This window comes from Chiloscyllium plagiosum, unplaced genomic scaffold, assembly GCF_037043375.1.
Source record: "Chiloscyllium plagiosum isolate Xiang-an unplaced genomic scaffold, Cpla_swu_hap1 HiC_scaffold_21, whole genome shotgun sequence".
In the NCBI taxonomy this organism is placed as follows: domain Eukaryota; kingdom Metazoa; phylum Chordata; class Chondrichthyes; order Orectolobiformes; family Hemiscylliidae; genus Chiloscyllium; species Chiloscyllium plagiosum.
The window spans coordinates 28,225,132-28,241,263 of record NW_028270159.1 but is presented as its reverse complement, the minus strand read 5'-3'; the positions used below and the strand labels follow the sequence as shown (position 1 = coordinate 28,241,263).

General features: G+C 40.3%; 1 protein-coding gene across 7 annotated transcripts in view; it reads right to left on the bottom strand.

The window, feature by feature from the left end:
• The window catches only part of strbp (spermatid perinuclear RNA binding protein), a 181,569-nt gene that overhangs the window by 13,869 nt on the left and 151,568 nt on the right, over nucleotides 1-16,132 (bottom strand). For all 7 annotated transcript variants that reach the window (XM_087998444.1, XM_087998443.1, XM_087998442.1 and 4 more), the window contains 3 exons: nucleotides 12,191-12,331; nucleotides 11,686-11,812; nucleotides 2,810-2,854 (listed from right to left, as the gene is read on the bottom strand). In XM_087998444.1, coding sequence (XP_087854570.1) covers nucleotides 2,810-2,854; nucleotides 11,686-11,812; nucleotides 12,191-12,331 — 313 coding nt within the window. The remainder of the gene's footprint in view (nucleotides 1-2,809; nucleotides 2,855-11,685; nucleotides 11,813-12,190; nucleotides 12,332-16,132) is intronic.

Genomic DNA, 16,132 nt, shown 5'->3' with positions numbered 1-16,132 from the left:
ATGAAACTTTGAACATTTCTTTATATGCTATGTTTTAAAATAAAACTTATCCTGCTGAATACAAACCTCATTATTTGCATAAATGATTTATTAAATAATTATTAAATGGGACAGTAGGAGTAGCTGCAATTCTGCTAATTTGAAAAAAAAATAAGATTTCTTTTTAACCCAGGTGTTGAAAGAAAATAGCATGCAAAATGGTGTTAAACATTGGAGCTGTGGTTCATGATACAACCTCATCATGTTTGCAAAATATTCTCTTTCCCAACTGAGCTAACTCTCATTTTCTCTTTAAAATGTACCCATTTCTATCTTTTAACAGAGTATTTTACAAGACTTTGTAATCAGTAATATTTGGAGTAGGGAACTTGTAACGTAACAGAAAATAATTTCAACTAAACGTGTATATATTGCTTGACAATGGAGATCGACTTGGACATTAACTGTTTCACTCCAATTGTGTATGAAGTTATAATTCTAGATTACTATAAAGTAGTAGTCTCTAGCCCACCCGGACAGCAAACTCTTAACAGATTTACACCACATTGCTTCAGTAACCACTTCAAAAAAGCTATACTACTACGTAGTTTTCAGAAAATCTGAATCTAAATCAGATACCATCCACAGAAACATTATTTTGTATTTCATTTGAAAAGCATATCTGGAAAGATCTATGGGTTGTTAATTAAATGTTATTTGGTTGAATACTAAGTTCTTGTGGCCTCACAAAATTCTATATATCTAGACAGATTTCTTATTCTCAATTTTAATTATCATTAGAAATCACAAAGCAGCAACAGTAGGTGTTTTAACAGCACCAGATGACTGAAGTGCAAATTTCCCAACATGCAACAGCTTACAAAGGCATTAAGACACTTTCAACCTACAGCCAAGGAAACAGCCGTGTCGAATATTGTTTTGCATCACATCTAGACACTGGAGAAACACAGAGTCTTTATAAGAGAAATGATGACAATCATCTCTTTGAGAAATAACATTAATTTGGACTGTGTTGAACATTGCTGCAGTGACGTTGCAACAGCAACTGACAGAAAAAAAATTGCGGTGTTCTGGATTGATTTTGGAAATATAGCAGGTAAGTTATTTCAGATGCATACCAGCTGCGACTGTCTTAGCAAACTTTGCAGATTTATATTTGGAACTACCGTGATATTTAAGCTGCTCACATGTGCAGCCCAACTCAGAATCCAAATAAATCTTACATTTGCTTGTCATCATTTGCACATATGACTCATTCAAAGCAACAGCATGGTGCCAGTTTCTGTGATTAAATCAAGCTTATTTTAGCAAGTTATGGAAACCTGTCTGTATTGTTGCAACATTAGAATAAGTGTGTACTACAGTACAAAAAAATGTGAGAACAGTGAAAAGGTTGGTAAAAGTTGGAATTAATTATTATTCTCCCAGTACTAAGCATTTACCTGCTATAATGAAGTGTGGTGGGGCCAATGACTTGGATATTGCTGAAAGTGTACTACAAAATAATTAATGATTGTTTCAAGTTGCCTTGATTTAAAATTTTCTATTACGTAAGCACATCTTTAAAATCTTGATTTACTAGATAAGACGACGAGTTCTGTTTGTCTACCTCAAATACTTTCAAAGTTACAGATTTAAATCAACTTTTTTCAGCCTCAACCTAATTAAATTAGATAATAGTCAAATTTATTTTGAAAATTTCGAAGAACTGGGAAAATATGAAAAAAATCAAAGAGTTTAACAGCTGGGGAAAGATTTGTTTTGGTCACAGATAAAATTGTTCACAAGAAGAAATATTTTTCACAGTCCTGCGATTGACCAAAATGCCAGCCATTTCACCAAGCTTTTCAGCTGTCAAGGATATGCAAACTGTCAGAGAATCAATCATCAGATGGGCAGAAATGTTGACATTCTTCCATCTTGCTGCTCATCTATTTAATGTGTGGGTTACAATATGAAGCTAACCAACCCCCTTACATTCATGTTCTAAAGGCCTTTGGAATTGTAATCATTGCTCAAACATTTAGATAAATGAATGCTGGCATATCATTCAGCAGCATTACATTTTTTTTAAACATAAATGGTGTAACTTCTCAACTAATTATGATTTCATCTTACACTTACAACTTAAAATTAATTATGCCTGCTTAGGGCTACAAGATATTACAACAGGATACTTGCCAATTTGTCTGGCAGTGCAGTGTGCTTTGAATAGAGCATCTAATGGCTGTAAGCATTGGAACATTTAATAAAATGTACAATTTAGCAAGGAGGGGGACAAGCAGTTTATAAGCAGTCCCTCTACAATGTAATTTTTCTTTGCAAGAGAAGCTCCAACCATAAAAATAAACACAAGGTTATGCTGAATTCTCCCATTGCGTATAAAGTTGTGTCAAAGATCAATGGACTGCTTTTGTACAAACTTATAGATCAAAATGAACTTGTTACTATTAAAAAAAATCTTATTTTTAATGAAATGCAACATTGAACCCTTCAGAGTACTTAAGGCAAATGAATTTTTGAAAAAATTTAAATTGTCTGAGTTTTCAATATGTTCCATATTCTCGAGAATGCTACTTTATAAATGTACAAAATTGAAATCAGAAATATTTTCACAATGTGTGGTTGAATGCACAAAAGGTAGAATTAACAAAAAGTAATCAGGAAACATTTTTCAGTACTCGTTGGGTTGTCAATATTCACACATACAGATATCTCCAAAGGGAGATATATATATATGTTCTAGATTAAGGCACAAAGGAAATGATCCTCAGCATAGAGTCATAATTGACTGAGTTACCATACATACCGTAAGCTGGGGCAGCAGCACTGTATCCATATGGTGCCCCATAACCTAAAGATGAAAGGAAATCAATGTTATTTTCCTATTTTAGTACTAATGTACTTTGTTAGTAAGAATACCCAAAGTAATAAAAGTAATTTTATTCAGTAGTCTACTTTACTGCTCTTAATTTACCATATTGTGGGTCCACATGCTTGTGGTTTCATTAAGAACTACATTTACCCATTTTCAAACACTCGTCAAAAATTAAGTTAAAACTAGTTACCAGAATAGTTACCAAATCAATCCTAATACAGTACACTGCTTTTCTTTCTTAAAAAGGATACATATTTTTGAGAACGTCTACAATAAAATCAAAAACTAAAGTAAAGCCTTCATCACGAAGAGTGAGTAATAATATTAAAACCGGAAGTAAAACAGAACAGTTAAAACATGAATATTTTCATAATTAAAATTATTCTCCTCTTTTTTTCCTCATTGTTACTGAAAAGGCATGTGCACCTTCACAACGTCTCTCCACCAATGAATATACCAATGGGACTACCTCATTTGATTTCACGGTTACCTTCTCATTATAGCCACAGCATATGGAGTAATGGCTTAATTGAAATGTTAACTTGTGGAATTTCCTACCACAGAGGGTTGTTGCGGTGGGGACATTAAGTATATTCAAGACTAATATAGACTGTTCATCAATAACGGAACCAGAGGTTTTGGGTAAAAGGCAGTAAGGTGTATTTGAGGGTTATCAGATCAGCCATGATCTCACTGAATGGCGGAGCAGACTCTATTGGCTGAATGACCTACTTCTGCTACTATGTCTTAAGAATTTCTTTCTCATTGAAATGCTGCCTCTCAAAGACACCATCCGGAAACAGTAGTACAATGAGAGCCAGCTCTCACTCTCCTAATTGTGCTTTTGCGATGTTATCAGATCACTTGTATGATAAATGGTTTTGGGTAAGTTGCAATGTCCTCCAAGTAAACATTGTGAAGACCAAAACCAGTTTCTTCAATTCCTGCCAAGACAGACATCACTCCTATAATCATCATCAGTATTTCTGTCCACCTAAGGAATTCATGTCACTGGTCATCACCTGGCTGATCAGCTGAGCCTAGAGCCAGATCTCTGACCACACATTTGGCAGGTGCAGTTTGTCCTTGGCCTTGAGATTCCTGGCATTCCTTTCTCTTCTTCCTTTTTCATACTTTCTCTTGCTGACGGGATTCTTGCAGAACTTTGAGTGAGGGTCACCTGGCATTGATGTCTGTATTCGATGTCACATTTCTTGAGGTAAGTCTTCAGGATGTCTTTGAAGCGCTTTCTTGGTCCTTTCATTAGACTGTCTTCCATGAGCTGGGCAAAGATTTCTGCCTTAAAACAGGTGCTATTGGCTCCTTCAAAAAGGTTGCTTTGCTATGCTTGTCCTCCCAGTTGTTGCAGAAAACAGTCTCAAACAGCGCTGATGGTGCTTCTCCAGAGCCTTGAGAAGCATCTATACATAGTCCAAGTTTCGAAACCATATAGAAGAGTCAGAAAGACAAATGCCTAATACACAAGGCTCTTAGTACCAGTATGCATGTCATGGTCGAAGACTCCCATCCTTTAGTATCCAAAGGCAGTGCTTGCAAATTGGATGCTACGCTGGATTTTCACATCAATAACAGTCTTGGATGACAGGTGATTCCCCAGGTAGGGGAACAGTTGCACATTTGAGAGGATTTCTCAGTTTATCTTAATTAAGTAACAGACTGGAACCTCCCCTGGGACAGGATGGCCAAGAATGAATACCACTGTCATTGAGTTGTACCTATGCCATTATCTCAGCCTGAACTAGATATTTGCAATCTCAGCATCCTTTTCAACTCAGCTTGATCAAACATAGCCCTCTACTTTCTTCTTTTTCTTAAAATCCAGACTTTGACAATTTTTTTGATCATTCTCCTTTAGTCCAGTGTCTAAATTGATAGGATATTGAGTAACATTGAGAAGTGAAACAAGGTATTAATACATAGCATCTTTCATAGCCATTTTACATTCAAAGAGTGCTTCACAGCCAAGGAAATACAGTAATCAATTTAACAAACATATAACCTACTTTAAAGACATTGAGTCCGTGGGATAAATACTAACCAAAATACTGGGATAAATTCTCTCAAAATAGAGTCACGGGATACTTTATATGGATCATTGACAGATAGACCCTTGCTTTAACATCTCATCAGAAAAACTGCGCCTTTGTCTTAATGGTAAGGTCCTGGAGAGTGTTGCTGAACAAAGAGACCTTAGAGTGCAGGTTCATAGTTCCTTGAAAGTGGATAGAATAGAGAAGGCGGTGTTTGGCATGCCTGCCTTTACTGGTCATTGTAGGAATTGGAATGTCAAATTGTGGCTGTACAGGACACTGGTTAGGCCACTTTTAGAATACTGCGCTCACTTCTGGTTCCCCTGCTGTAGGAAGGGAGTTGTAAGACTTGAAACGGTTCAGAAAGTGTTTACAAGATGTTGCTAGGGTTGACGGTTTGAGCTACAGGGAGAGACTGAATAGGCTGGGGTTATTTTCCCTGGAGCGAAGGCTGAGGCGTGAACACATAGAAGTTTATAAAATCATGAGGGGCCTTGTTAAGGGCCCTGAATAGCCAAGGCCTTTCTACCAGGGTCCAAAACTAAGAGGGCATAGGTTTAAGACAAGGAGGGAAAGATTTAAAAGGGACCTAAGGGGCACCTTTCTCACACAGAGGATTGTACAGATATGGAATGAGTTGCCAAAGGAAGTGATGGAAGCGAGTACAATTACAATATTTAAAAAGGTATCTGGATGGGATTTTGAATAGGAAGAGTTGAGCGGGATTGGGACCAAATCCTGGCAAATGGGACTAGATTAATTTAGGATATCTAGTTGCAATAACGAGTTGAACCAAAGAGTCTGTCTCTGTGCTACACAGCTCTATGACTCTATAACTGGATCTCTAAGCTTGATTTTTGTTCTCAAGTCTTGGAAGGGGACTGGAATCCTCTATTTTCTGATTCAGAGATGAGACTGCTATGGTCCAAACCGTGGCTAATGTGGGTGTGTAAAATATATGCAAAACATTGTGACTTGGGAGAGCAGAATGCCATGTTAGCTAAAGCTTTCTTCCAATCTCTGGTCACTTCGCCAAGTTAGTATGGGAAGAACCAAAACATGAGAATAGTAAGATACAGATGACATAACAGTAAATCAATTATCTACAAACATTCTTAGAATTAATAACCAATTGAGTGACTTATCTATGGACTACCATTCTAGCAAGAATTACCATTGTCAGTAGAACTAGAAGGACTAAATTGGAGTGTGAAAAAAATGAAATATATTATTAAAACCGTTGTGTGTTCTAGGGGCTCTTAACATTCAATGTATAATTTCAAAAATCCAGCAACTACGTCCCTAAAAATTAAGTGGCTTCTAAATAACAAAATAGATGGCTTTGTATAGTATTTTTGGATTAGCCACTAGACTAGTAATCTTGAACTCCAGGAAATTGGTATCCTCACCTGGTCTGGCCTACATGCGACTCCAGACCAATGGTGATTAACCCTTAACTGCCAGCTGGCTATTAGGGATGAGAACTAAATGCTGGCCTAGCTAACAATGCCATATTACATGAATGAATATTAAAATTCTTTGAATTTAGTTGCCAAAAATCTCAAAAGGCCCTGTACGATTTGTTACATAACTGAAAGTGGACTTTCCCGTGAACAAAATAATCAGCAACAAATTTGATTCCAAATAGAATTCTCAATACAGTTGCTAAGTAGTATGCGAAAATGACACACTGAACCATGTCAATTTTCCTTTTCTCCCTTCCCTTTACAGAAGTGCCTGACCTCCAGATGGTAGCTCCCTTGATTACTTCACATGATCATTGGCAGCACAGCATAAAGTTATAATCACTGGAAAAATAAACCATTTAACTGATTTGCCACAGATTAGTTTACATCATGTAACCCTGGGATCCATGTAAATATACGTTTTTAAAATTGTAAAAATTTTAACCGTTGAAAGACTGGAGCAACTGGGCTTGTATACCCTTGAATTTAGAAGACTGAGAGGGGATCTGATTGAGACATATAAGATTATTAAAGGATTGGACACTCTGGAGGCAGGAAACATGTTTCCGCTGATGGGTGAGTGCCGAACCAGAGGACACAGCTTAAAAATACGGGGTAGACCATTTAGGACAGAGATGAGGAGAAACTTCTTCACCCAGAGAGTGGTGGCTGTGTGGAATGCTCTGCCCCAGAGGGCAGTGGAGGCCCAGTCTCTGGATTCATTTAAGAAAGAGTTGGATAGAGCTCTCAAGGATAGTGGAATCAAGAGTTTTGGAGATAAGGCAGATAAGGCATGCTCCTCCATGCATCGGGTGGTAACGGTTTGGCAGCGGAGGTGGCCCAGGACCTGCATGCCCTTGACGGAGTGGGAGGGGGAGTTGAAGTATTCAGCCACAGGGTGGTGGGGTTGGTGGGTGCGGGTGTCCCAGAGATGATCTCTGAAACAATCTGCAAGGCGGCATGCTGTCTCCCCGATGTAGAGGAGACGACACCGAGTGCAACGGATGCAGTATATGATATTGGTAGAGGTACAGGTAAATTTCTGACGAATATGGAAGGATCCCTTGGGGCCTTGAATGGAGGTGAGGGGAGTGTGGTGTGGGCGCAGGCTTTGCATTTCCTGCAGTGGCAGGGAAAGGTGCCAGGAGTGGGGGTGTGGGCTGGTAGGGGGTGTGGACCTGACGAGGGAGTCGCAGAGGGAACTCTGATAGGCGTAGGGAGGGAAATATATCATTGGTGGTGGGGTCCATTTGGAAGTGGCAGAGAATGATGTGATTTATGCGGGGGTTGGTAGGGTGTAAGGTGAGGACGGGGGGGGGGGATTCTGGGCTGGTGGAGTGTAATGGGAGGGCCAGGTGGTTTTGGGGTTGGTGGGGTGGATGGTGAGGAGACGTCTCCCCCGGTCCTTACTTCCACCCCACCAACCTCTGCATACATCGCATTATCCTCCACCACTTGCGCCACCTCCAAATGGACCCCACTAAAGATATATTTCCTCCCTATCCCTATCAGCGTTCCAGAGAGACCATTCGCTCCGCCACTCCCTCCTCAGGTCCATGCCCCCACCAGCCCACATACCACTCCTGGCACCTTTCACTGCCACCGCAGCAAGTGCAAAGCCTGCACCCACATCACACTCCCCTCGTCCATTGCCCCAAGGGATCCTTCCATATCCGTCAGAAATTTATCTGTACTTCTACCAATGTTAGCTACTGCATCCGTTGCACCCGGTGTCATCTCCTCTACATCAGGGAGACAGGACGCCTTCTTGCAGATTGTTTCAGAGAACATCTCTGGGACACCCGCACCCACTAACCCCACTGCCCAGTGGCTGAATACTTCAACTCTCCCTCCTACTCCATCAAGGACATGCAAATCCTGAAACTCCTCTACCGCCAAACCGTTACCACCCGACGCCTGGAGGAGGAATGCCTCATATTCCATCTTCGGACCCTGCAACCACACAGGATAAATGTGGATTTCAACAGCTTCCTCATTTCCCCTCCACCCCTGACATTATCCCAGACCCAAGCCTCCAACTTGGCACCGCCCTCCTGATGTGTCCATCACTCCCCCCTCTGACCTATTAACCTCTCCCTCAACTTCATCCACCTATTACTTTCTCAGCTACCCATCCCACCCCCTCCCATTTATCTCTCAGCCCCAGCCCACTAGCCTCATTCCTGATGAAGGGTTTATGCTCGAAACGTCGATTCTCCTGCTCCTTGGATGCTGCCTGACCTACTGTACTTTCCCAGCAACACAGTCTTGACTCTGATCTCCAGTTACTCCTCCCAATCTACTCCAATCCTCACTGACAACACCCAGACCTAATTTGTCCCACCCACTCCAACATACCTTAAATACTGCATCTCTTACCCAAAGACCTGGCACTCTACTCCTTACTCATCTTGCATCCTACCACTTTCCCAGCTGGTACTCAACTTACCTGAATCCCTACTGAACTGGAATCCTACCTCTGTTATCATACCCTCTCCCAGACCGGCAGCCTGCTTACGTGGCACGCTACGGTTTCTGCTTCCTCATATCCCCAAATCAAAACACCCACCTGGCATCCTTCCAAACAACCTACCATTACACTTACTTTATGTACTTATGATTTGACAGCAGCTGTTGCAGTTTCAGAATACAGCAGCTGGCTACTGTGAGAAGGGGATATGGTTTGCCTTCCTCTGACAGTTATTTGTTACAAAAGCATTGATTGTCAGAGCTCCACACTTGAGGGAACCCAGAGTAGAATCTCCTCTCAAAAACGTGGAGCTCCCTTCTTTTATTTAAAAAAAGGGGCCACAGTGGCATGAAATTGTTACTTCAGAAAATCTGGTCCATAATTCCAGGATACACGAAATAAAAATATTCTATTCAAAATGGAAGAATAAAATCTCAATAAAAAAATAGAAAGCATATTCTGAATAAACATTCACTAAAATTAATATACGCTCTCCAGTTATTTATTTGTTCAGAAATTTAAATTTCAGTGCATAATCAGCAATATTTGTTTGTGGATTTCACTAATGGATACTGATGTATTACCTGTGATTGCCATCTCTCTCAGAAAGGAGATGTCCTAGTGGTATTATCACTAGACCATTAATCCAGAAACCCAGGTTTGAATTCTGCCAGATATCCTGAGTAGGAGTGTGATGGGTTGATTGGTTCATGATTTCAAGGGCTCTTATGGTGCACAGGCAGAGTCACTGCCTTGAGCCAGGAGGCCCACCCGCTCCAGGGGTGGGTAACAACATCTCTAAACAGTGTGACTTGTTTTGCAACTGTCTGAGTAATATGAAAAGAGCTAACCTAACTCTTGCATTCCTCCAGTGATACCCATAAGATAAATGAACAGAGAAACTGACACTTTTATAGTGTAAACAAGATTATTCTCAGTAACTTCAAATGCCCTTTAGGAACTCAATCTGTCCTCCTGCTTTGGTCAGCCCTACATGATTCCAGACATAGAGCAAAGTGATTGACTTTTAAATGCCCTCTGAAATGACTAGGAAGCCACCAGCTGCACCAAACCATCATGAATTCTAAAAATAGGAATGAGACCGAGAAGAACCACTCAGCATAAACTTATGCAAAAGGAAACTCCTCCTTACTAACATCTAGAGGGATTTGTGCCTCATTTGGGGGATGTGCCCCACAGACTAGCCAAGCAACAGTCTGACAAAAATCATACCTTACAATGTTTCAGACAGCCCAGTCCTGTCAAACAGCAAGATAGATCCACCAGGGTTGGCTGCACAGTGCTATACTGTTTGGAAAGGAGTGACCCCTGGGAGTCCTCAACATTGACTCTAAATCCCATGAAGCCTTATGGTATCAGCTCAAACATAGACAAGGAAACTTCCAAGTGATTATCATGTACTGGTATCATGCATCATGTATCCATCAGCTGATGAATCAGTACTCCTCCATATTAAACAATCCTGGAAACTGCACAGAGAATGTCAAGGGCATAGAAGGTACTCTGGGTGAGAAACTGCTACATCCATCAACAACTTCAGAGGTGGGCTGAGACGGACTGCTCTTGACATCAAGGCTGAATTTAACAAGAGCTCTGACAAAGCTATAGTCAAATGTGATTTGGTGGGACATCTCTCCCCTGGTTGGAATCATACCTTGCACTAAGGAAGATGGTTGTGGATGTTGGTGGTCAATTATTTCAGTGTTCAAGGCAACATTACAGGAATTCTTGGGTAGATACTTTCTAAATCAACTTGTTAAGAGATGTTTTTCCACAGCACTGGAGCAGCTTGAACCTAAACCCAGGCTTCCTAACTCGGAAGTAGGGACACTAGCATTGCACCACAAGAACCCCAGTTCTCAAGACAGCCATAAAATCTTGAGCTAGTTCAATGATATTGAAGTTCAAAATTGCAGGGACGTTTGTTGATGATTGTGTAATGACCAACATCATTTGTGACTTCTCAGATACTGAACCAGGCTATGGCCACATGTCACAAGACCTCAAAATATATCTAGATTGGGGCTGATAAGTGGCAAATAACTACACAACTGTCAGACAATGACCATTTCCAACAAAACAGCATCTGGCCATCAACACATGAAATTCAATCACATTACCATTGCTCAATCCTCCACCACCAACATTCTGGGGATTACCATTGCCAGTAAGTGAACTGGATAAGTCATATAAATGCTGTGGCTACAAGGGCAGGTCAGAGAGCAGGAACCTAGTGGCAAACAATTTACATCCTGACTCATTCATGCCCGCCCACCATCTACAAGGCTCAAGACAGGAATGTGATAGAACCCTCATTATTTGTCTGGATGGATTCAAGTCAATCAGCAATCATGACGATCAAAAGCTTCCAAGTAGTAGATGCATGGCAGCACGAGCTATAAGTTCCCCTCCAAGCAAGACACTATTCTGACTGGGAACTGTATTGCTGTTCCTTCACTATGTGCATTCAAAATTGTGCAGCTCAAGGATTGCAGCTGGCTTACCACCATCTTCTCTAGGGCATGATTTGGAGATGCCGGTGTTGGACTACGGTGTACAAAGTTAAAAATTACACAACACCAGGTTTAATTGGAAGCACATTAGCTTGCGGAGCGTCGCTCCTTCATTAGGTGGTAGTGGAGGGCTCAATCCTAACACACAGAGTTTATAACAAAAGTTGCCTTCTCTAGGGTAATTATGGATGAGCAATAAATACTGACTAGCCAGTGGCACTGATATCCCAAGAACAAAGAAAACAATTTGCGACTTTTAAAACTGCAATTCTGTAACATTCCATACCTGGTGTTAGATATCCTGGAGCAGCTGTTACTGCTGCACCAGCAAATGCTCCTCTGCTCAAGGCTCCTCTGCCTCTGCCTCTGAGCGTCTGGACTGCAGCTGCTGGAGTAGGGATTGGACCCTTAGCCTACACAAAATGAAGCACAAAATGCTTAAGTCAAAAATCATTTCATTCAGATTAATGTATCTGTTAAAATAAAAAGCAGCATAATTTCAGCTTTAGAGAGAGTCAATCCAGAATGGTCTAGTTTATTAACACACATTCCACTTGCAGAGTTTAAAGCACATTTGCAGAACTTACAAGCAAGTAATATAGAAATGTTGTAGAAATTGATAAAATTGCAGAAAAATTGCTCCAAGCATATATAACTAATATGACCTTTGGATTGGTAAATATATTTATTGCTGAATCAAAAACTGTTTGCATGTGATGTGTGATCAAACACTAACCTAATTCACATTCCTAAATGTTAAAGAAGCAAGTAATAAATAATAGAAACTTTACCGGAGGACCTGTCCTCTTTTTCTTGTTGTTTGCAGCACTTGGACCAGAAAACAATCTTTCAAGGGCTGCTAAAGCAGCACTGGCTTTTGCGACTTTCTTATTAGGGCCTGCTCCTTTGAACTTCTGACCATCTACTTCCACCTGCAAAGCAAATGTGAAATATCAATTAGATGGCAATAGCAGTGCTGATATGCAGACGAATCTTGGCGGGCAAGTCCATAACTCCCTGAAAGTGGCAACAAAAGGGGATAAAGTAATAAAGACAGCATACAGCATGTTTGCCTTCACTAGTTGCAGCATTGAGCATAAAGGTTGAGTCAAGTTACAGCTTATTAGGTCACACTTGAAGTACTATGTGCAGTCTGGTTGCACACTATAGGAAGAATGTGGAGGCTTTGGAGAGGGTACAAAAATATTAGCAGGATTTTGCCTGGTTTGGAATGTATGAGTTATAAGGGGAGGTTGGACAAAGTTGGATTGTTTTCACTAGAGCGGCCACTGCTGAGGGGCAACCTAATAAGGAGCATACATGAAATACAAGAAATAAGAAAATTACATGAGGCATGGATAGGGCAGGTAGTCAGGAGTCTTTTCCCCAGAGTGGAAATGTCAAATACTAGGGGGTATCTGTTTAAGGTGAGAGGGGGAAAGTTTAAATGAGATGTACAAGGCAAGTTATATTTTTACACAGAGTGGTAAGTGCTCAGAATGCACTGCCAGGGAAGGAGGTGTAAGCAGGTATGTTAACAAAGCTTAAGGCATTTAGGTAGACAGGTGAACAGGCAGAGAACAGAAGGATATGGATGGTATGCTGGCAGACTGGGACTAATATACAATTGCATCATAGTCAGCACAGACATGATGGGCCAAAGGGCCTGTTCCTTTGCTGTACTGTTCTATGTTCTAGATCCTGTAAAAACTATTAGATAATTATGAATAACAAATTGCAATTGGCTCATATCTAACTCATTATGGTAAATTGTCTGTAGACTGAACTGTACCTGCTGCCAAGGATTTGTAATGTACTTAAGGCATCAAATGAATCAATAGCAATATTTATTCATGTCCCAAACAGAATTATTATATTTATAAACCACTTCAGTCAATACCAAAACCATGTTCAGATTTGTTCAATTTCTTAAAAAACATCAGTGCAAGTATGCATATATACAAAGACTGGACTTTGAATAATAAACATATGCAAGTCCAACAATTGCATTGTATAGCCAATGAATGGAAATTTAACGTCAAACATTTCTCTATTTATGCACATGGAGAGCAAATGATTAACATCCTTACATGAATAACTTATAGCAGGAGTTATACAGCACAGAAACAGATCCTTTCGTCTAACCAGTCCATGCCGAACATAATCCCAAACGAAACTAGTCCCACCTGCATGCTCCTGGTCCATATCCCTCTAAACCTTTCCTAATCATGTATCTATCCAAATGTCTTTCAAATGCTGTACTTGAACCCACATCCACCACTTTCTCAGGAAGTTCATTCCACACGCAAACTACCTTAGTGCGTAAACAATTTGCCCCTCATGTCTTTTTAAAATTGCTCTCACCTTAAAAATGTGCTCCCTAGTCTTGAAATTCCCCATCTTAGGGAAAAGACAACTACCCTTAACTCTATCTATACCTCTCATTATTTTATGAACTTCTATCATGTCACCTCTTAACCTCCTACGCTCCAGCGAAAGAAGTTCCAGCCTTTCTTTATAACTCAAACCTTCCATAACCGGTAACGTCCTGGTACACCTCTTCTGAACCCTCTCCAGCTTGACAATATCCTTTTTATAACTGGCCAACCAGAACAGGACACCATATTCCAGAGAGGCCTCACCAACGTCCTGTACAACCTCAATATAACTTCCCAACTCCTATACTCAAAGGACTGACCAATGAAGGCAAGTGTGCCAAACGCTTTTTAACCACCCTGTCAAGATGTGATGCAAACTTCAAAGAATTATGTACCTGCACCCCTAGGTGTTGTACCAAAATGCAATACCTCGCAAAAGATTTTAAAGTATTTTAGCATCTATGTTTCGGAATAGTCTAGTAATGAGCCTTGCCCCTTATACTCAGTGTTTCACTTGAGATAACTAGGTACATTTTCAAACTTGATGAGGAAACAAAGAATAATGAGCTCAATTCAACTTTTGCTTTCTACAACGCTTGTTCGGATTTGGGCATTAGGCCAAAATAAGCAGTGGTAGTTTTTACTATCTTCTATGTTTCTACAGCAGGATTAGGCTATTCAGTTGGGCGATCAGCGGAGCAGGCTTGAAGGGTCAAATAGCCTCCTTCTGCTCCTATATTTACCTTGTATCTTGCAATGCTCCTGGTCATCAGATGGATGTTCCTGTCTTACAAGTTAACAGGCACAGCAAGCAACTCCTTAGGATACTGTAAAGTGACTCTGTATCATGGTGATAGGAAGAATCTGTTCACCCCAAGATTTGGCCTTGACACTTCGCTAGCTAGATTGCATAGTCAGTAGTTTTCACGGACAAGAGGAGCTTGGTGAAGGCACTTGAGTAGGAGGAACCAAATTAGCTTTGTGGATAAAGGAAAAAGGGTGGAATGGAACAGATAGCAGTATTGTGGCAAATTCTTCTTGGGGGTGCTTGGCAGTTAGGATTTTAAGACAACTGTTAGTGGTGCAGAAATCTATGGTAACCTTTGATCTCTAGAATCATTGAGTAAGGTACGATTTTGCCAGAAAAGAATGAAATCTAATAGCATTTAATATTAATCAGCCAGAATGGGTAAACCAGTTTCCACCACAGCTTTACAAGACTGCCCTCTTTAAATTTGAGGGAGTAAAGATGAAGTCTATTCTTGGGGCTCAATTAGAATAGCAGATAGCAAATACATTATAGGGGGATAGAAAATAAAGACTAAAATGAGGGAGTAGTTAAGCAAACTGACGACTGCAGGAGCATCACGATTAACAGAGATTCAAGTATTGGGATTCAGAAAATGTACTGTAGTGACTTGGCTGTGAAAATCATTTTTATCTAGCAGAACCTCAGAAGGGGATGGAATTGGAAAGGGGTGTATATATGATGAACAATGAAAGCAAATGATCAGAGATGGTCTTGTTTTTCTTGCAGTTCAGGCAAGGACTGGTTTGTTAGGTGCCAAAAACAGGATACTTTTTTGGAGAAAGAGGTGAAAGTGAGGGAATTAGGTCAGTGAATTGAGGGGCAGTGTCAGTAAAAGGAGCTCAGTTTAGTAGAAAATAGAAGAGAGTTGATACCCAGCTGCAAAAGTGAGGATACCTTTGGGGGTGGGTGACTTTGGGGATAAGTGTAGTAATGCAACAAGAATTTTAAAGGAGAGGTACAAGAAGGTGACAAGGTGAGATACTTGAAGGAAGAGAAAGAAAGAAGCCCTCTTATGTTAGAAGATGGGGGCAAATTGTTTTCACTGACAGGAAGATCGGTCACCAAAGCAAGCAGAATTAGGGTAACTGTTTTAAGATTGATGGAGGGGAGATGTGAATTCTGTTTTTAACTTGACATAGCAAGTTACAATCTGGAATATACTACTATCAGAAGAATGGTGGCGGCAGATTCAATCGTAACCTTTCATGGGGAATTCAATATATTCTTGAAAGAGGAAAATCTGCTGGGCTGCAGGCTAAGAGACAGTACTACTAATTGATTGGCTCTTTCCATATTAGGCAAGACACTGGTCTTTTTCAATGCCTCACCTGAACTATGCCTTTCATATAGCAGTTGAAATTTCCAGTTCAATTTACATTATCTTATTCTGGAGTTGTGTCTTGGAACTGTGGATGCACATTCAACATGTTGGATGGCTATCCACTGAGCAATAACTGGATCTTCAACTTAGTTTCTAGAATTCCTGACACTCAATGGTCAAAATTCAAAATGTATCAGCCACTTACATTACAAGTTGGACAACT